The sequence below is a fragment of the Solanum stenotomum genome, unplaced genomic scaffold (genome assembly GCF_019186545.1).
Source record: "Solanum stenotomum isolate F172 unplaced genomic scaffold, ASM1918654v1 scaffold13383, whole genome shotgun sequence".
In the NCBI taxonomy this organism is placed as follows: domain Eukaryota; kingdom Viridiplantae; phylum Streptophyta; class Magnoliopsida; order Solanales; family Solanaceae; genus Solanum; species Solanum stenotomum.
Window position 1 is genome coordinate 135,684 of NW_026022521.1, and position 22,346 is coordinate 158,029.

The following is a 22,346-nucleotide window of genomic DNA, read 5'->3' on the forward strand; positions in this document are numbered from 1 at the left end:
TCAAATCAAAGACTGTTCACTCATCAAACATAATAGCATACCTGTGGTGTATTCATGGGGTTGAAGTTGCTTAGCCCGGGCCTTATCAACCAACTCCTTCCATTTCCTTGACAATGAGTATAAATCAACCTGGAAGGAATATTTAATCAAATCAATCACCTCACGATAACCCGAGGAAGGTAGACCATCTATATGTGAAATCAGAATATTAAAATATGATTTTCAAACTAACCTTGTCAGCATCCTGAAGTACAGGAGTAATCAAGCCACCATCTATGGCTACTGCAACAGCAATGTTAATACTACTGTTATATGTGAAACTCTTCCCATCTCTACAACTAGAGTTCACAACAGGATGTTTCACCAATGCAAGTGCTGTCGCTTTTGCCAACAATGCTGTCATTGTCACTCCTTTCGACTTGACCTACAAATTCACAAATACATTTAGGAACTGAATTATGAAACTGCTTATCTTAAAATTTACTAAAACATAGAAGATCCACTTCTGTTTGCCTATTCTCAGAGAATCTCATCCAAATGAAGAAAGTCTAGATATTGCAGTAAATACATTTCTCTACTGATTTTCAGCTATACCACTTCAGCTAGCATTTTCAGCTTATCTAAACTATGACATAGCATAAACTCCCCAGTTTATCCCAAAAAATCCAATCTTTCTACAACTAATCAAGGAAATAATACAAAGCAAAAAACCATACCTTCTTGTAGAGAGCATCAAGGGCATTAGTAGTAATAGTATACCCCACTCTAAAAGTTGGAACTGCCAAACTCTCCACCATATTTCGACTCACCGCATTCTGCATTGTCGTAAATGGCACAGTCGTCCCCAATTCTACTGCTGGAGCCGCTGGTGCACCACCACTTGGCTTTGCCGCTGCAGCAACACCAATAGGAGCAGAACCAGCCGCTGCTTCAACATCCTTTGCCACAATCCTCCCATTAGGCCCACTCCCCACCACTCTCCTCAAATCCAACCCCAATTCCTTAGCCAATTTCTTAGCATACGGTGAAGCCACCACTCTCTTCCCCCCTTCAGACGCCGGGTGAATAGACGACGCCATTTTCACCGGTCCAGCATCAGAAGATGACGTAACCGTAACCGCAGCTGCTACCGTAGAAACCTCTTCGGTTACAGCTTCAGCAGCAGCCGGAGTAGAAGTAGAAGTGGGTGTCGGAGTTTTCGATTTGGCAAGTGAAATTTCATCTTCAGATTCAGCAAGAAGAGCAATTGGAGAACCAACAGGTGCAGAACTACCTTCAGGTACAATAATACTAGCAAGATACCCATCATAAAAAGATTCAACATCCATATCAGCTTTATCCGATTCAACAACAACAACTGATTCACCTTTAGCTAGTTTATCACCTTCAGTTTTCATCCAACTGATAATCTTGCCTTCAGTCATAGTAGAACTAAGTGCCGGCATGAAAATCTCACGGATCTTCGATTCTACAACATGGGTTCTCCGTAAATGGGTCGTCGGAAACACAGAACGGCGGCTGAGGGTGGTGGGTGTGGTGGGGATGAAGGTGGATTGAAGAAGATGAGACATTTTTGAGAACAAATCAAGAAAAAATGAATGATTTTAGAAATGGTGAAAAGAAAAGCGTAGGTTTGTGTGTTTTTTATGGAAATGGATTTCTCGAATGCATCGAAAGAGAAAGAGGGCGGAGAATTCAACTACATTACCGGTGTATTTTGGTGATCAATTTTTGGTTGTTTTGACACTATGCAAGTGGGAACTATAAATTTGGTACCCAAACTAGTGTTTTTTATGCTAACATAACAAAACTTTTTTTTTTCATTCGATGTTTGAAATTGTATTAAGGATTGTTCAAAATCAAATCGAAATTGATATGTCTGAATCAAAAAAAAATATTAGTTATATCAATAATGGGTTACTGGATTAGCTGCTTAGGTAACGGTTTGACTTCTTTTATTATCGGGTTATCGGTTCAGTTTTTTAAAAATAATTATATTTATACTACTTAGTATATAAAGTCCTTGATTTAGAGTGTACTTTAATATTTTTATTTTTGACTGTCTCAAACTGTCGATTATTCTAGAATGTGAGTGTGTTTGCTTTTGAGCATGATGCATTATGTTTACTCATGTGCATTGTTTATTTGGTTTGGCATCTTGTTTCTAAGTAATTTTCATTAAAAAAAAATTGAGTCTAATCTTAATGGTTAAATCGATAATCGAACCGGTAGCGATTAATAACAGATAAATCAATATTTTAATAGTTTTATAATTGTTTAACATGTCTATATATTGATAATTGATAAGTTAATCCGATAAAGTTTAAAATCGAACCGAACCGACCAATATGCAACCTTATAATGAATAGAAAAATGTCATTTTTTGTGTTTTATTGTGAAACTGTAACAATGTGAGATTACCATTTTAGTTGATTAATTATATTGTTAATCATTAATTGTTTAGGTTTTTATTCATATTTCTTGTAGAGTTGTACTCAAGATATTTGTAGAGAATGGTAGAGATTTTAGATTGAAGTCGTACCGTCAAAGAAAGAATCACCTATATAATAAGAAACATATTTACAAAAAGTGACAAGAGTTTTATGTTTACTAAACATAGCATGAGTTTTTACAAAACATATCAGAAATTTCGCAACAAACTTGAAAAAAAAGTCGCTCAATATTTCATGAATGAAATCAGTATGAAATATGTACATCTCGCTCAAGTCTTAAAAGTTCGCTCACACTTTTCATATATGAAACTGTATAGAATCGATATGAAATATGCATATCTCGCACAAAGCTTAAATTTTTTGTCATCATTCGTGTATAAGAACTTATTAAATCAGTATGAAATATGTATATTAATGTATAAATTTTGTACAAAGTTCATGAGTTTTGGACTACAAATACGATGACATTGTATACAACTTTCATACAATATTAATACAAAATTCACAGAATTACAATAACATACAAAATTTAAATTACAATTATCATATAACTTTAATACAATTTGAAATCTCACTTTGAAATTTGGAGGGGAAAAAATCACACTTCGAATCTCACTTAGTATTTTAAATTTTGTTCACAATTTCATATATAAAAATAATATAAATATGTATATAATTGTTTAAAGTTTGTATTAGATTTCTGAAAGTTTAATATAACTACAGTATCATATACAATATTCATACAAGAAAAAAAGGACAAATATACCCCGAATTATCGTAAATGGTATGTCAATACCTTCCGTTATATTTTAAGGTTGTATACATCCTTACCATCAATATTTTTTGAGTTGTGTATACCCTTGAGACTAACGGCTGGACACGTGGCTTCATCTCAACGACTAACCCAATTTTTTATTTATTTTTTACCCAAAATTAAAAACCCACCTGAAACCCTTTTTGAAATAATTCGAATCTATTTGAACAAAGCTACGAAATCAAATTCAAAACCTTTCCAATAATAACAAATTCATGTGTTTGATTCATGAAATTCCGCCTAGTGGAGATGATGGAGCATCATCAAATCTACCCTCTCACCAATATTCAACTCATTCTCCCTTACATTTTGAGAAAGAAAATGATGGAGAAGCTTTGAGAATTTTCAACGTAATAGCATGATGCACTATCGCAAGGCATTTCTGCCAATTTCTGGGAAAGTTCGTGAAGTTTTGATCTCTGGGTTTATTCCCCGCCCTCTTATCTTCTACATCAAGAATTTTCAGCTCATTCTAATGGCTTGAACTCCGACAGGCCATTATTGGTCGTCAATGGCAGTTTTTCGGCGGCCTTAATGGAGTAAGGTCAATCCCAAGCTGGGCTCCTCTCCAAGGCGCACACAACCCACAAAAAATCGCTGCATTCCACCAAGAGAAACGCCATGAATCTCATTTCTAATGATTTAGATGTTTGTGTGAACTTCGAAGAAGAAGGCAGCGGCGACAGAGGTGGCCAACCACAAAATTAACTTGATCATTTTGTGCACAATCATCCATGAACTCTAAAACACAAAAAATGGCTAATGTTAGTGAAAGTTTTGAATTGTGCAACAATTTTTTGAGAACTAAAGAAGAGAAGAAGATGGACAATTAGCACTATTTGAAGGGAATTATGAAATATGAGTGTTTTAATTTGGGTTATGGATGAGTTTTTTTCATTTCAGTTATAAAAAAAATTAGATAAATTATTGAGATGTAACCACATGTTTAGCCGTTAGTCTCAAGGGTATACGCAATCCAAAATATTAACGATAAATGTATATACAACCTTAAAGTAGAACTAAGGGTATTGACATATCATTTACAATAATTCAGAGGTATATTTGCCATTTTTTTCTTCATACAAATTTAATTCAACTAAAATAATAACAAAACATAAGAAAAAATACAATTTCTATACAAATTTAATACAACTACAACAACAACAATAAAACATAAAAAAATATAATTTTTTCATGAACATACATTAATAAATCACAACAATGAACGAAATGGTATGATTTGCGCTTGTGTCAAATGACATATTACTGAATCGAATGAGACTTCAAAAAATTAAAGCCCAAAACCTGACGACAATCCAATGCATAGGAAATATTCATGTTAGAATGCAATAATTTCGTTGAAAATATTCCTTCGGTCCAATAATACTTGTTTACTATTGATTTTACACACTTCTTAAGAAATTATAAATAGAAGGTACTCCCTCCGTTCCTATTTACTTGTCCATATTTCCTTTTTTAGTTGTCCCTATTTAGTTGTCCATTTTGACAAATCAAGAAAGAACAACAAATTTTTTCCTATTATACCCTTATTTACACTTCTTGAAAATTGTAAAAGTGTATGTTGTTTCCCTCCAATTTATTTCACTTAAATTCAAATAAGTGGTTGTAATTTTGAAGTGAAAAGTTGTCATAAGGGTAAAATTGTAACTTCACTGTGCTAATCATTGTTGCCTTAATCTGTGTGTCATTTCTAAAGTGGGCAACTAAAAAGGGACGGAGGGAGTATTGATTTTGCACACTTTTTAAGAAATTATAAATAGAAGGGTATTGATTTTGCACACTTTTTAAGAAATTATAAATAGAAGGTTATTGATTTTGCACACTTTTTAAGAAATTATAAATAGAAAGGTAATTTTACAATATCACTCTTTGAATATGGTACTAATAATACAATGTCTTAAAAAATGTAATAGGAAAATGACTATAATTAATGATAAGGATAAATTAGGAACTAAGTGTAAAATTATCCATTAATTTTCATAAAATTGACAAGCATTGTTGGATATTCCAAAATAGTATAGTGGACAACTATTGTTGGACGAATGAAGTATATTACATTGTACTCCCTCTATTCCATATTAACCGAAAAATTGAGATTTTTTTCATTGTTCAAAGTTCAAGATGCATGTTTGAATATTTTTTTTCCATGGTTACCTTTTCCTTTAAAAAAGTTTGAATTTTTTTAGGAGATGAAGTGCACCACTTGCAAAGTTATATTTATGATTACAAAAAGGACAATAAGAGAAAAATAAAGTTTAAATTATGTCCTTAAATATTTTTTCTTAATAAATGTGCATTGCCTCACAAATTTAGTTAATATGGAATAGAGAAAGTATTTAACAACTCAATTTTGCCGATGGAAGATATCTTGAGGAGTTTATCGGAGAAGAATTTGATGAAGTTCAATACTCAACCTTCACTATCAGTCAACCATGAGCCCGTTTGGATTGACTTAAAAAAGTAGTTTTTAAATCAAAAATAAAAAATCAAATGGAAATGACTTTTAAGTCAAAAAATAAAAAGTAGGGGAGACCTACTTTTGGTTTCTGACTTATTTTAAGTCATTTTTTACCTTGCCAAACACTTCGTAACTTATTTTAAGTCATTTTTGACTTATTTTAAGTTATATTACATATTTGTCAAACAATTCTAGAAATAAAAAACTGACTTAAAAGTAGGTTTGACCGACTTTTAAGCCAATCCAAACGGGCTCCACAACTAATTAGCAGTCCCATGCTCAATCTTAATAGAGAAAAGTTCACCAAATCAGTGTATCTGGTAGCAAAAAACATATGTCTAGTTAGATGTATTTAACTTGAAATCTAATATATAAAATTATTAATTAGTGATATAAAATGTAATTATTTCAAACTATAAAAAATATTAATAAAAATGATAAGAGTGCTCGTGTAATTACATAGTTTCTCCATTAATCTAATGAAATATTTCATATTTATCTATGTTGCTAGCTACTATTTGAAATAACTCTCTCGTTAAAGGTTCATATTTTACTCTAACAAATTTGACACATTTTTTGTTTGGTACGCAATATAGATCACTACCAATTGAAATACATACTTGAATTAGGCTTCGATTTACAAAATTAGTCCGTTTCATATGATCAGTGGCAATTTGATCTTGAAATCTCAAGTTGAGTTTTGAACTTCTTAATCACTAAAAAAAAACGATAGGTTCCAAAAAAAATTTTAACACCTATAATTTTTGTTCCTCTTTTAGTATGTGTAAACCATACTGATCAATAACATGATTATTTACTATTTGAATAGGTTCAAAATGAGCAAATTAACATGAACAAAATATGACTATATCGAGACACCAAAATAAAATAGAAGAAAAAGATTCAACTTTATAAAAAGAAAAAATAAATACACTGGATTTTTTTATTATTAGTATTACTATTGTTATTGTAAAAGACAAATTATGTATCTCAATAGCATACTGTCATATTTACTTGATCTAAAAATAAAAATAAAATTAATACAAATGAGAAAAGCTATGTAAAAAAATTGAGCAAAGATGACTCTTGCAACTAGAAACTCAAGAACATTTTTTGTTTGAAACGTTACTTTTTTGACAAAAAAGTAACAGAGGAATGTAACTTGTAGCTTCTAAGATAGTTCAAGAATGTTATGTATTCATTATTCTAATAGAAGAATGTAGATTAAGACTTTAAGTTTGAATTATAGTTAAAAGGGATGTTTTTGACCGTTATAGAAAATACTTTCTTGTTTGATTTTATGATCCACTTTTTTTTAGTTCGTTTAAACAAGAATGATACATTTTTATATTTAGTATTATTAATTTAACTTTAAAATATTTCTTTTATTCTTAATGAAATGATTTATAGTCACACAAATATCTATGACTTATTTTAGATCGCAAATTTAAAAAATATTTCATTTTTCTCAAACTCTATATCAAATCAAATTATACTCCCCCTATCTCTAATTACTTGTCCAATTTTATTTATTTATTTATCCATTTTGATAAATCAAAAAAGGACAATTATTTTTTTACATATTATACCCTCAATTAATTAATTTTGAAAAATGTAGAGCTTTTTGAAAATCTTAAATTTTTAATTTATTCACTTCATAATTAATAGGGATAAAATGATAAACTCGCTAAGTTAATCATTATTTTCTTAATAAATGTATCAATTAAAAAATGAACAAATAACTAGAGACATTAAAAGTATAATATAAATTTAAACAGAGAAAAAACCACATTTCTCGATATTTGGGACAATTCTTTGGTTGATTGGATAAAAAAAAGTGAAAAAGTAATTTGATTCCATGAACTTTAGTGGACAACACAAAGGACATGTTACAAGAAAGTGCATATAAAGTGTTGTGTGGATCCCCATTACACGTCTTTCACACGCATCAAAACATCCTTCTTACGTAGTGAGCAAGTTTTTTTTTAAAAAATATTTGATTCGATATTTTATATTTATAAAAAAGTTTGATTAAATTTGAATATACATAAAATATTTTTTAACAAAAATGATTTTGTCTGCGCACTACGCTCCAAGTGTGCACATGACATTTCTAGACCTTCACATAGACTTAATTTGTTTGGTTAAGTAAATTGCACTTTTAGCACTTGAATTATGATTAAAGTCTAATTTTGGCTTTACAAAATTATAACATACTTCTTCTGTTTCAAAAAGGATAAAGATGGAAGGGTTTCAAAATAGAAAATTAAATATTCAAATTTTTAGTCTTAATTCGATTATTGATTTCTTAGTTTAAAAAATAAAACTTGAATTATAAGAAACTAAATAAAATATGATAATATTGTTCTTGAGAAGATCATAATTACATACGTTATTTTCTTAAGTCATTACATTTTTTCAGTTCTCACAAAGATCTCATCAAACTTGCAAGAGAAATCAATGAATCTAGGTATTGAATAGAAAGATTGGACATGATTAAGGAAATCAAAAGTAAGAAACAAAATGTAAAGTTGTCAATTTGTATAATTATAATTTACATATAATAAAATAAAAGAATTCTAAGTGCAAACACATATCATGCATCATTATCATTCATAGGATAAGACTATGTCACCTAAATCAAGAAAAAAAAGGAAGACATCCCTTATTCATGTTCGCTAGCCCGAGCTTCACATTAGATTTTCTTCGAGATGGCAAGAATTTTTTAGTAAAGTCATGGCTTTAAACCCACTCGGAACAAGAGATTCTTCAACTACTATTATAGCTCAATTTGAGGAATCGAGACCAATCTAAACAACTATCATAACCTTTTTTACGTAAACGTATAATAGTAGGACCATAACCTTTAATGAACCTAAAATATAGGGACTAAAAACATAAAAACCTCTTCAATATATAGTCCAAACTTAACCAACCAACCAACCAAAAACAGATAACATTAATTCTTTCTTCTCATTTTTTCTTTCTTCCTCTCCCCACATAAAATATTTTTCAGAATTTTATCAATCAAAAAAAGAAAAAAAAAATGGCTTGTGGTGATGATGGTAAATTGAGTCTTGATTCAATAAGAGATAGTTTAATTAGACAAGAAGATACCATCATTTTCAACCTTATTGAAAGAATCAAATTCCCAATAAATCCAACTTTATACAAACAACAATTACCTTCTTCTTCAAATATTTCAGGATCCTTGTTTCAATACTTGTTTCAAGAAACAGAAGCTCTTCAATCTAAGGTAACAATTCTCTTCTTGTGTTTGTACATATGATTTTAATGGATTGTCGATGTATTTCGCCTCTGTTTTTGATCAAATGTTGAATGATAGTTTGTTTTTTCAGAAGCGTAATCAGAATTTTAACTTTATGAATTTAAAATTTTTAAAATGATATATTTAAGTGTTAATAATTAGGTTTTAAATTGATACGTATATAGATTTAATGAATTTTCTCAACATAAATATATAATTTAAATAAAAGTTATTAGATTCGGTGGGACTCGACTTTGTTGTTGGAGTTCTTGGAAATGTTAATGGTGTTTGTCTTTATCTTTGTACTCTTTTGGTAGGTTTTCCTTATTTTTCGGAACTTATTAGATTCCTTTGTTTACTTGCTTGCTATTTTAGTTTTGGTTGACCATGATTTATTTATCTTTTTTCTATTTTTTCATTCTATATTTGTTCCTCCTTTCTTAAATCTGACACTTAAATTAAATTATGACGTGCATCTAAATCACATATTTATTTATTGATTTTTTTTTAATTTCTTCACTTACTTAATATCAGGATAATGGTACTTTCCTCACAATTTTCTAAAATGATCTCTTAAATTAGGAAAATATCAAATTGATTTTTAGAGATTTACTCGATTACTAGTTATTATCTCAAAAAATCACTTTTCTTTTTTACTCCATTTCTTTGAAAAAGAAAAGAAAGAAAGCGTCTATCTCAGATAATAACTATTGATTGAGCGATTATTTTAGAAATTGACTAAATTATTAGGATCCTACTTTCAACGATTGTTGTGCGTTTCTTTAATAAGTTTGAAAAGAAAATATTTATCATCAAAGATTATGATAAAATAATAAATATTTAATTAAAAATTTTGGATTTGGATATGGGGAGCTTTATCCCAAAGAAAAATTAAATTCCTTTAATTTAATTGATTTTATTATATAACAGGTTGGTAGATACTTATCCCCAGAGGAAAATCCTTTCTTCCCAGATAATTTGTCTGACTCAATTATACCACTTACCAAATGCACACCAGTAAGTATCTATTTATTAGATAAATAATGTAATATTTTTAAAGATAAATAAATTATGTTGTGCTTTTAATTAGGATTTTAAAATTATCATAATTAACACTAATTAATTTGATTAATATTATATAGGTTTTGCATCCTGCAGCAGAATCAGTAAATGTAAATGAGAAGATATTGGATATTTATATAAATCAAATGCTTCCACTATTTTGTACTGAGGCTGATGATGATGCAAATTTTGCAACTACTGCTGCTTGTGACATTCAATTATTGCAGGTAAATACTTATTTGCATTCGATACTTTTATCATATCAAGCAATTTAATTTTATAAAAGTGAATATACATATTACTCAATCGTACGAGAGACCACGTGCTTCACATTCACTCATTAGTTTATTGTAAATACAAAATATGAATATTTTCTTTTTATTTTATGATTTTTCATTCGATGTTTACTATTTATTTTAAAGATGAACTAATTTGAATTTGTGTCTTAAAATCTTAATTTCAAAAATAAAAAATATAAAAAAACCCACACTTAACACAATATAAAATTTGATCCAGCTAGGCAAACATAAAGAATAAAGTTCTCTGCATTCTCCAATTAAGCTATATATTTTTTTATCTCTGATTTTTTTTAGCAACTTGCAGCTTATTCTAAAAAAAAAATGTTACTTCAACACATGTTAGAATGAGCAACTCATTATTTTTAAGGAAAAAAGTCTGAAATATATTTAAACTTTGACTGAAATTGTTGTAATAATACTGAACTTTGAAAAGGACCTTTTACCCCTGCACTATTTAATAATGTATTTTAAAGGTATATATGTGCCCACGTAGACATCATAAATATAGCATCATNTTTTACCCCCTGCACTATTTAATAGTATATTTTAAAAGTATATATGTGCCCACGTAGACATCATAAATATAACATCATTATAAGTAGTAATGTGTTCACGTGGACACATATACACCTTTAAAATACACTATTAAATAGTGCAGGGATAAAAAATCCTTCATAAAGTTTGATATTGTAATAATGATTTCAATCAAAATTAAAGTATTTTTCAGACCCTTTGCCCTTATTTTTATCATTTTAATTAAAGCCTATTCGACATTAAAAATAACATGACCTGACACTTCATGTTACACCTTTTAATATTGTTTTTTACAATTATTTCAAAAATAAATAATTTGACTTTACTAGTTGAAGGCCAGTGAACTAGGGAAAATGAAAATAAAATAAAATAAAATTTAAAGTTGGGTAAACATTGAATTTTTTTCTTCAATATTTATAAGCTGTTGTGATTTTTTTTATTGATTTTTTCTTTTGTTGTTGAAGGCACTATCTAGAAGGATTCACTATGGAAAATTTGTTGCTGAAGTTAAATTCAAAGATAGCACTGATGAATATAAACCATTTATTCTTGCTCAGGTATCTCATTACTTACGATTAACTAGTGTACTCATTTACAGTTCACGCAGTAATATTTTTTGATGCATCGTTGTTGTTGCAGGATAGAGATGCTTTAATGAAGTTATTAACATTTGAAGCAGTTGAAGAGATGGTAAAGAAGAGAGTAGCGAAGAAAGCTAAAGTGTTTGGTCAAGAAGTGACCTTAAACGATAGTGTTGAAGAAGTGAAGGAAAAAATTGATCCATTATTAGTTTCGCGTTTATATGATGAATGGGTAATGCCTTTGACTAAACTTGTCGAAGTTGAATACCTTCTACGTCGTCTTGATTAATTGGATTGTTATTGTTATTGTAATGATTTTCATCACTATTATTATTGTTTGTTATTGTTATCGATGAAATTTATGTGGAAGAAAATGATTATTTATGTTAAACCATTTTAAAAAGAGAGATATGCACCCTTTTCTTTTTTCTCAAAATAGATTAATTAATAAGAAAGTGTAATAAACGAAATTCGAATTCGCAAAAACATATGGAGTTTGTGAATTGCCAAAAAGTTGAGCTAATTGTCATTACTTTACTTATGGATATGACTTATTTAGCTTATGCCTAGTTAAAATTATTATTTTAATTTTGAATGTTTCTCAAAATATAATACACCCTCTAGTACTGAAAATAAATTTCTTCGTCCATTTGGACAAATTAGAATAATTTATTTTTTTTATCCTTATCATTAAATAAATAACCATTTTTCAAATCAGTTACACGAAATATGTAAAAAGGAACAGTGTGAGTTGTTAACATAAATTGATGGACTTATTTTCAGAAGGAAAAAGATCCCCTATTAATAGGAAGGAGACGCTAAATTTAAAATGTGACTTACGAAACTTGTTTATTCATTATGAACAATTCATTCTTTGGACCATGCTCCTCCCTACCCCCATTCCCACGTTTCAACCGTGCATACACTTCGTTAGGGGTGTTCACGGTTTGGATAAAAACCGATTCAAACCGAAAAATTGAATCAAATCGATAAAATAAAATTGATTTTATTTGAGTTTGGTTTTAGATTTTTGAAAACCGATAGTATTTGATTTGATTATGATTTTATTCGAAAAAAACCGAAGAAATAACCGAACCAAACCGATGAATAATATGCATATATTTTATTAATATACATACTTAATATATTATTCTTATAAACAATTTTTAAAGATCTTATATATATTTTCATTAAAATTTCATTATAATTTACTTATTGAAAGCAAAAATGCCCAAGATGAAAACATTTATCTTATTAATTTCATGTATATGAGTGTCTATATGACAATTCTTTGTGGGACTGAAAATATTATAGTCTCTTCATTCTAGGCCAATATAGTGAATTTTAAAGCTTTATTGATAGTAAATTTAGTGATTGAAAGTTCAGTAATTTAAGTCATTCTAACTATTTTTCGTTTTGAATGGATTGTTATCACTTTTTCACATTTTGAATGAATTGTTTCTTTTATTTTTGTATATGGTTAATAACCAAACCAAACCAAACCAAACCGAAACTAATAACCACCAAACTGATAAATGTATATTATATTTGATTTGGTTTGGTTTTGATAATTTTAAAACCGATTAAATTGGTTTGGTTTTGACCAATAACCCATCCAAATCGACCCGTGAACACCCCTACATTCCGTTTCATTTTCGTCATTTTTGAAAAAGTTAATTTTTCAAGTTTTAACAATCAAATATGAGAAAATTAAAAAATATTACTTTCCTCCGTACCAAATATATACATGTAATACTCCATTTTCTCCCATTTTACTTTATTATCCTAATTACATCTTTGGTCCCTAAAGTAAGGATTATTTTTATGGTTATAGACATCAGCTATAATTTTCACTATTTTCAATCCCTAAAGTTTCCATTAGAACCTTAAAGACTAGATGAGATAGGTAGAAGAACTCCACTAGAGGTTTAGCAATTAGCAACCATGGAGATTCAGCAATTTCCAACATTTACTGTCACACCTCGCCATTTCCACCCAATTCCAAACTCTACCCACCACCCAGTTCTTGTTTCCCCATTGAAACAGCAAAGAAATTTGCTAAAACTAAGCCCTCTTTTTTGTTCTTCTTCTCATAGCCATCCTGTTATGCAAGACCCAATTTTGCAACAACGGAATGAACCTTTTGGGAAAAGTAGNGATTAATATTTTCTTAGGAGGAATACAAAATGCAGAACGAAATATGTAAAAAGGAACAGTGTGAGTTGTTGACATTAATTGATGGACTTATTTTCAGAAGGAAAAAGATCCATATTAATGGGAAGGAGACCGTAAACTTCAAAATGTGATTTACGAAACTTGTTTGTTTATTATAAAAAATTCATTCTTTGGACCATTCTTCTCCCTTTCCCTCTCCCACGTTTCAACCATGCATACATATCATTTCATTAAAAAATTCATTTCGACATTTTTGAAAAAGGTTATTTTTCAAAGATTTAACAATCAGATATGAGAAAATTGAAAAATATTATTTCCCTCTAGTACCAAATATATACATGTAGTACTCCATTTTGATCATTTTCTCCCAATTTACATTATTATCCTAATTACATCTTTGGTCCCTAAAGTAAGGATTATTATGGTTATAGACATCAACTATAATTTTCACTATTTTCAATCCCTAAAGTTTCCATTAGAACCTTAAAGACTAGATGAGATAGGTAGAAGAACTCCATTAGAGGTTTAGCAATTAGCAACCATGGAGATTCAGCAATTTCCACCATTTACTATCACACCTCGCCATTTCCACCCAATTCCAAACTCTACCCACCACCCAGTTCTTGTTTCCCCACTGAAACAGCAAAGAAATTTGCTAAAACTAAGCCCTCTTTTTTGTTCTTCTTCTTCTCATAGTCATCCTGTTGTGCAAGACCCAATTTTGCAACAAGGGAATGAACCTTTTGGGAAAAGTAGAGATACCCATTACAAGAATTCAAGAAAAAAGAGGGTTTTTTTCTTGGATGTTAATCCTATTTGTTACAAAGGAAGCATTCCTTCTTTGCAATCTTTTGCTCATTGGATTTCCCTTTTCTTCTCTCAAGTTAGCCTCACTGATCCTGTTATTGCTGTAAGCTTCCTCTCTGTGTATTACTCTGTTTGTTGAGCTAAGAAATGAAAAAGAAAAGAATTGAAGTGTTAGGGGTGGTATACTCTATAAATATAATCTTACTTGTTGATTCACCTTATTGTACTTAAAGTATTTGTACATGTTTAATAGTAGTTTTTTTCAATACAAAGTCTAAGAAAAAGCTACGGAGTTCGTCTGAATGAGCTAGGACCTTGCTTGGAAGGTGTAGATGGTATATGAATGCATCATGAACTACATATTGTTTGAACTGGCTGATTATTTTACAGGTTATTGATGGAGAAAGAGGTAATGAGTATAGACGACAGTTGTTACCTTCCTATAAAGCAAGTAGGAGGAAATACTGGCATCAGTTGCAAGGTGCAGTAAAATCTCCAAGGAGTACGATTGAAAGGTCACATAGGCTCATCTTGGATGTCCTTCAGAACTGCAATGTTCCTGTGAGTGAACAATTTCTTCTTCAATACTTGTAGTTTTGGTTTATTGATGCATCCTTGGAATCTGGTTACTTTAGTAGTCTGAAGTTGACGGTTATCTTTACTAACGATTTGAGAAAGGTTTTCTATTTTTTTTGTGCATCGACGGTGTAATTTACTGATATTAACTACAATGTTATTTCTAACTAGAGATACTAAGAAGCATGAACCATGATATAGATTTAATTTTTCCTTCTTGTCAGAAAGAAATTTGTTTCCGAAATGTGAGTTGCTTATGGTGAAATGTGTCAAGCAACAACACTGGAGATTCATATATAGCAAAAGTTGAATGGAGAAAGAACAAATCTTGGACCAAATAAATAAAGCCATGAACGTTGAATGGAACAATCAATACCAGCTAGTTTTCTCTCAAGAGAACAGTTTCTGAGGCCTATTAATGTCATTTCAGCTTTAAGTTTGGGTGGGAACATATACAGAACTTATTATCAACGAGAAATAATAAATTACAATCGGTGGCCTACAAATCCAGTACTCCCCTTATGATATTTTTTATCTTGGTATTTTCCTGCTACCTTGTGCATCTCCTGCCTCAGGTTTGACAATGATTGTTGTATTTATAATCTATGTTGCTTAGACTCTTTAGAAATGTTGCTGGGTTCATGTCGGATCTTCCAAAAACAGTGCATTTTGTAGGATCCGGCACAGGTGTGGCATCAGTTTTGGAGAGTCCGAGCAACATACGTTATAATTGCAGACTTGTTTATATTTTTGGGCTGGACATTCTTGCTCAGAATATTGTTTTTTACACTACACAGTATTGTTTGGAAGCTTTCTTCTATGTGTTGGTCATATATTTTTTTGCGTTACACAATCTTGTTAGCATGATGAGAAGGGCTTTTGACTAAGTGTAGTATGCAGGTAGTTAAGATTGAATCACATGAAGCCGATGATGTCATAGCCACACTTGTAGAACAGGTTATACAAAGGGGGCACCGAGTTGTCGTTGCCTCTCCTGACAAAGACTTCAAACAGCTGATATCTGATGATGTTCAAATTGTCATGCCAGTACCAGAGTTCAATAGATGGTCCTTTTACACCCTAAAACACTATGTGGCACAGTACAATTGTGATCCAAGGTCTGATTTGAGCCTGAGTAAGTATGTCACACTCCTTTTAGGTGTAGTTTTATCCTAAGTTACTAGTTCATGTACTTGTTGAAGCTAATAGTATCTTATTCATAGCTGCAAATTAAAAGTCATTATTCTACTTCCTTGTTAGGCAGGATTTGGGTGAGATTTAGAGGACTGTAGTTTAAGAGATCCCCGTTTATATTAAAAGGTCAATTATGGTGTAGTGAAATGAAGTGGTTCTGAATAGAGCAGACCAAATATAGAGGATTCATATAACCAACCCCTGATAGTTTGTGACCGACGTTTAGCTGATTGGGATATGAAAATTGAGAGAGGCAAAAGTAGGGAGTGGTTCTTTCCATGAAGAGGGGTAAAATTGAAGGTCAGTGTGGGAATTTAATCTTGGGTAAGATATCTTTTTTTCTTCTAATTTTTACTACATCTACTAAATATTTTTTTATACCAAATATTTTTGAGAAGATCTTCCATTGATATGAACTTACGTTCAATACATCTATAACTCATTATTCTTCTTTTTTATCGTACCGGATGCGGTCAACCAGTTTTGGGTACTTTGACCAAAATTGACAGTGAAATTCAGGACAAATACAATGATTTCTGTAATCAAAACAAAAGCTAACGTGAAATTGAAAAAAATAAAGTACCTTGTATACATAAATTTCTATGTCAAACTTTTCCTTATACCACCTTCTGTAAATCTCCTCTTGATCAATATTCTCTCCTCAATATACCTTTTAAATTTACCACATAATGTCTCATAATTTAGACATGCAACTCTATTTTTTGATAGTTGAATTATTTTTAGCCGAATCCCCGCACCCCTATCGGTACCCCCGAATCTTAAAATGTAGATCATGAAGGATCTGACCTCTAAATCCGCACCTGTATCGGACATCCGCATCCAAGTCCGAGCTGCTTAGGTAGCATTATGAAGAAAGTGCAGGTGGCACTTGGTAAAAGGAAGAACAAAAGCCTCTTTTGTTTCCATATAGCTTCGTGTGTTTCATGCTATCCTGTTCTTCTTATAAGGTTTTAGCATTTTCCCATGTGTGCACTTCTGGGCTCTAGCCAATATGGGCTAGCTACCGTAGGGGATGGGTGGATTTTGGATGCTTCAGTGTCGATGCTGTTAGAATCATCTAATCATCAGTTTTGTTCTCGAGTGTCTGCTGTTATTATGTTGGCTGCTAAGTTTTGTGGTTTTCTGGAGAAGGGTGCATACTGGGTGATGAGGTTGATGGTGTTCCTGGAATCCAGCATGTTGTTCCTGGTTTTGGTCGAAAGACTGCTTTGAAGCTTTTGAAAAAGCACGGCACACTGGAGAATTTACTTAATGCTGCTTCAGTAAGATCAGTAGGGAGGCAGTATGCACAAGATGCCCTTATCAAGTATGCTGATTATCTGCGCAGAAATTATGAAGTTCTCTCTCTGAAGAGGTAGCATTTTCATTTTTCTTTCTTTTCTGTAACAGCAAGAGAGTTATTTAGTATCCAAGCCCTTTCATAGCTTCCTAATTCTAACTATTGTTAATGGAATGACACTAAAAGGGATGTCAGTATCCATATTGAGGAGCAATGGCTTAATGAGAGGGATGCGCGTAATGACTCACTTGTTTTATCCAACTTCCTCACTTCGCTGAAAGACAGTAGGAATCTTAATTCGCAAAATAGATCTCATTCCATTGGTTGAAATTGCCTGAAGAAAGCATTTTGTGAGTTTCTTCTTTACTTCCTTATTTGTTCCATTTTTAATTCTTCAGCTTTGACGGAGTGACATATGAAGTATCTTCTGGATAACAAAGATGGTAAAATGTCAAAAGGTGTAGCTAAAGGTCTTTTAGCTTGTCCACCATTTTACGGTGAACATTTATCTAGCCTATCTTACCAAAAGAAGACATTACTTTAGCCCATATTTCAATATATCACAGATCAATCCAGAGTAAATTTGCTTTGGGTTGAAACGACAATATTAGCAACAAAAGATTCCGTTCCCAACTTTTTTTTTTTGAAGTGGCTAAGTGTTTTTGATGTTAAAATCAGAGCACTAAGGAGGTGCTGTAGCTACATACAAAAAGATTACAGGTGAATATTGAAAAAAGTTCACAGGATGTGTCGAGCATCATTCTAATCTTACATAAAAAAACTATCAACATAATTCAATCTTGTTTCCAGCTTTAGGTATGTTTTTCTACAAGTTTAGTACTTATGTTATAATTTCGTTTAGATTCTGAACAATGTCGGAGCGCTTGTATGATGTTGAGTGAATTACGATAAATTAACTAGAACGGCCTGATTACAGTTACCACATTGAAAAGATTATTTTGTCATGAAGAAGAAAACAATGGAAAGACATGGATACCCTGAAAAGGAACAGAAAATGAAATGAATTTCATGTTATTGAAATCCTCAAGTGCTTGGTGCTCTGTTCTATGCAGTACGTAAGTTATAATGTAAGCTCTACAACCTGAAGAACGATGATCTTGATGCTTCAGCAGAAGTATCAAACTAAACCAATAGACGATTGCCGAATTTTGCCAGAAGATTTGACCAGATGAACTGGACTGAATTGGAATATCGGAATTCACAGTGAGTATAGACTAATACTCTCTATTTCATGTCTATCTGTTACAATAAACACTAATTCATTTTGCTTCACGTATCAGATAGAAGCATACAGTAGAAAACTTAGCTATCAATCCTCTTGGACGAATCACTAAAGAAGAGACTTCTGAGGTGTAAAATGTACAGTAAGTTTGAGTTTCTTTTAGTAGTGCCTCTAGAATAGATTCGTGGTACTATTGTGTGCTCCACAAACAACACGTGAGGTCGGCTGTAGCTTGAAAACTATTAGGTAGCTGTGTCCAGGTATCTTCAGTGCTCATCTGTTGTGATGAAAGAACATTGCAAAGACCCATCTTGTATCCATATTTTAATTCAATATAAATCCTATTTGGACCCTCAATTCGTTTCCATTCCCCCCTGTTTTCACCTAATCTAAGTCGAATATACGAAGACCACAGTAAACATTTGACTTTTTGATTACCTTTTTCCTCACTCTTTCTTCTTGAACTTCATTATCTTGTATGGATTTCTCCAGACATTATTTTTTATTTTCATTTTTATTGATTTTTGCTGCCATACTTGTTTTAGTCAGATTTTTCATTGATTTGGGGAGAATCATCAGAAATTCTGATTAATTTCCTCAAGTTTGGTAAGAAAACTGAGGTTTTCTATTGGCAGGGGCGGATGCACATTGAGTAAAGCTTGACACAGCTTTAGTGGAAAGTTTTATTATTTGATAGACATGTAAAAGAGAAATGACATTGTTCAAATGCATCAAAGAAAAAGAAGAAGAAGCAAATTACATTGTGCAAGCCAACCAGGATGTCGTCAACGCCCTTCTCCAAAGCAATACAAGTTCTTCTAGTGCTGTTTCATAGCCATCTCGCGTCACTGCTTTCATGGTGCCTCAATTACCATCATTTGCCATATTGTTCTTCACACCTGTCCAAAACTGGTCCAAACCAAATGGATCAGCATCTGCCTCAAATTCCACAGGTCTATCTCTAGGACCAGTTCTCTCAGAAGTTCCAGCAAATGCATTGTCAGGTTTAGAGTGAGTGATCTTCTCCTGTTGCTGCTCTCCGTACGTATCAGAATCAGCGTCTTTTTTTGGTCTGTACAGAGTAGACTGAGCAGTAAATAGGGTTTTGTCATATAGGTTGTAAGCATCATCATCAGCAAATCCAGAATCCATCCCTTTCTCCTGGTTGAACAATCTCTGGTCATACATCATGGTCTCTCCACAACCTCTTGATGTAGAAGCCATCCCAAGAGCCACCTTTTCGCTGATATCACGGTCTCCATCTCTGGTGTTGATCTTTCTCCTCTTCATTGCTGCACCCTCTTTTGCCTCCATCAATCTTCTCTCCTGACGTCGCTCCTTGCTTATCTTCTCTCTCCGTAATCGACCCTCATAATCATCCACATCATTCTTAAGACCTGCAGCTATCTCTGCTCTTGCCTTGCGTGCCAACTCCTGAAGTTCCATCTCTTTCTTTTCCTTCTCTTTGAGAATAATCTCTCTGTGAACCTTTGACCGCATTGCAATTGCTTCCGTAGCTTTCTCAGTTGCAACATACAGAGCCTCAGCAAGTTTTGGGAAATTATCATTGATCTTAACCTCATCAAATCCTCCGCTCCCATCAGCAGCAAGACGCTTATCAAGTGGGATTGTGTAGCCTTTAGGGTTCTTCCAGTTCGATATACAAGGCGGAATCTTCCAATCCAGTTGATCCTTCACTGTAAGAGGACGAGGAGGAGAATGCATAACGGGCACTGGCGGTGAACCAGATGCCCTAGGTACTTTCTTGTGCTTGAACTTGGGTGGCTCCATAGGGTCCACCGCCTTCTCAACCATCTTAATAAGCCTTGAACCCTGCTGCTTACAAGACTTGTACTTAATGAACTTAGGTGGCTCCATAGAGTCCCAAGATTGTTGTGTACCAATCTTCTGAAGAAGGATAGCCTTGGTCTCCCGAGTAGTCTGCTCGATTAGTTTCTTCTTCTCGTGTACCACATCGAATTTCAAGTCTTCGTCATGATCCTTAACAAACTTGGGAACAAGATCGTTGTAGTGACAATATACAATTTTCTTAGCGTTTTCGGCCTGTCTGGCAATCACATCGTACCTGACTTGACCATGTTCGTCCACAGTAACAGGCAAAGTGTTTCCTCCAACTTTCATGCTAGTCATGACGATGGAGAAAAAAAGAATCGATATTATGAATAAATGAAAGAAAAGGTTATGTTGGGGTTTATATAAGGAGTTTACAAGTAGAATCCTAAAAGGAAAAGGAAAGGAAAGTGTCCTAATTCCTAATCCTACCAAGAAAAGGAAAAGGAAAAATTTCTTCCTATTCAAACAATTATATTATTGGAATTCTAATGAAAAATAACCTAGATTTGTCAATATGAGTTGGCCCGTCCATTCGGATAGCCCATACATATTTTGAAATTTGACGAGCCAAGCAGGGTTGATCCACTTTTTTTGTGGGCCAGAAAATAGCCAGCCAAGCCAACCAATACGTGGGGGTGCGGGTTGGGTCAATTCACTTATTTTAAAAGTATATTTTTTTTTATAATTATTAAAATTAAATTATAACTTAAAAATATTAACATAAATTTTGACAAGACATCTTCATTTTCATCTATAGTTTATATGCAATATCAATTAGTTTAACAATAAAAAATAACTAAATTTATGAACTACCTTATAGTATTTAAATGTACAAAAAAAATTAACTTAACTGATAAATCATGCCACCAGTTTCGAGTAGCTATACGCGTTTGAATATTTTCATGATGGATGCAACTTCTATATTTGGTGCCATCAATGCTGAATGATGATTCTGATGATATAGTAGTAATAGGAATACTAGTGTATCATATTTGATTTCAAACTTTAAATAGCTTAAAATAAAAAAAAAACATAAAAAAAACTTTAAATAGCTTTTGAGTTTTGATTTTTGTTATATTTAATAGAGAAAATACATAAAATTTTCTCTGAACTTGGCAGCAAAATTTACTTTGACACTTAAACTTTACGGGTAATTATTTACACCCCTAATCTCTTTTCAAGTGAATTAAAATACACCCAAATTGCTGACATGGCAAGTCAAAAAAGTAACAACGCGTTTATGTCAAAAATTAAAGAGAAAAAAAATAAGTGGGCCCAAATTATTTTCTTTTTAGCCAATAATATTTCTTTTCTTCATCTTCTTCATACCTTACCACCAACCCCAGCCACATCTCCAGCCCCTTCATCTTCCTCACACCCAATCCACTCCTCCTGCCTTGACCACCACTTGCACCACCCCTTTCTTCTTCTTCTTCTTCACCCCCATCCCACCCTCATGTCCTTTCTATCAGTAAAATTCAAAAAGTGTGATGAACAAGGAAGAAATAGAAAAGCCATTGATTTGTCCTTGCTTCAAATTAAAATTAGTATTTATGGCAAAGTTTGAATGTGATGAACTTGAAGCTCTTTTCAATGAAAATCTACAATTTTTTCATCTCAAATTTAATTTTTAGTTGTTATTATTTATTTATTTTGATTATGTGTCTTAAAATTTGAATGTGTTTTTGTGAGAATGGTTTTGAGATT

The 22,346-nt window shown here is 32.0% G+C and overlaps 4 protein-coding genes across 4 annotated transcripts; 2 read left to right on the forward strand and 2 right to left on the reverse strand.

The window, feature by feature from the left end:
* On the reverse strand, positions 1 to 1,729 carry LOC125850054 (dihydrolipoyllysine-residue acetyltransferase component 5 of pyruvate dehydrogenase complex, chloroplastic-like). Its single transcript, XM_049529963.1, has 3 exons — positions 717 to 1,729; positions 233 to 424; positions 1 to 129 (listed from the first exon to the last, which is right to left on the reverse strand). The coding sequence occupies exons 1-3, from the start codon at positions 1,569 to 1,571 to the stop codon at positions 1 to 3; spliced, it is 1,176 nt and encodes a 391-aa protein (XP_049385920.1). The 5' UTR covers positions 1,572 to 1,729.
* Positions 1,730 to 8,693: 6,964 nt separating this feature from the next.
* Positions 8,694 to 11,871, forward strand: LOC125850073 (chorismate mutase 2). Its single transcript, XM_049529982.1, has 5 exons — positions 8,694 to 9,002; positions 9,945 to 10,031; positions 10,157 to 10,303; positions 11,374 to 11,466; positions 11,549 to 11,871. Exons 1-5 carry the CDS (start codon positions 8,793 to 8,795, stop codon positions 11,777 to 11,779), a joined length of 768 nt encoding a protein of 255 aa, XP_049385939.1. The 5' UTR covers positions 8,694 to 8,792; the 3' UTR covers positions 11,780 to 11,871.
* Positions 11,872 to 14,156: 2,285 nt separating this feature from the next.
* Positions 14,157 to 19,219, forward strand: LOC125850071 (uncharacterized). The gene is made up of 7 exons (XM_049529980.1): positions 14,157 to 14,575; positions 14,863 to 15,033; positions 15,949 to 16,183; positions 17,395 to 17,617; positions 17,729 to 17,892; positions 18,616 to 18,766; positions 18,844 to 19,219. Exons 1-5 carry the CDS (start codon positions 14,207 to 14,209, stop codon positions 17,868 to 17,870), a joined length of 1,140 nt encoding a protein of 379 aa, XP_049385937.1. The 5' UTR covers positions 14,157 to 14,206; the 3' UTR covers positions 17,871 to 17,892; positions 18,616 to 18,766; positions 18,844 to 19,219.
* Positions 19,220 to 19,414: 195 nt separating this feature from the next.
* LOC125850069 (SNW/SKI-interacting protein A-like) lies at positions 19,415 to 20,945 on the reverse strand. Its single transcript, XM_049529979.1, has one exon. The coding sequence runs from the start codon at positions 20,934 to 20,936 to the stop codon at positions 19,650 to 19,652; it is 1,287 nt and encodes a 428-aa protein (XP_049385936.1). The 5' UTR covers positions 20,937 to 20,945; the 3' UTR covers positions 19,415 to 19,649.
* Between the last annotated feature and the right edge of the window lie 1,401 nt (positions 20,946 to 22,346).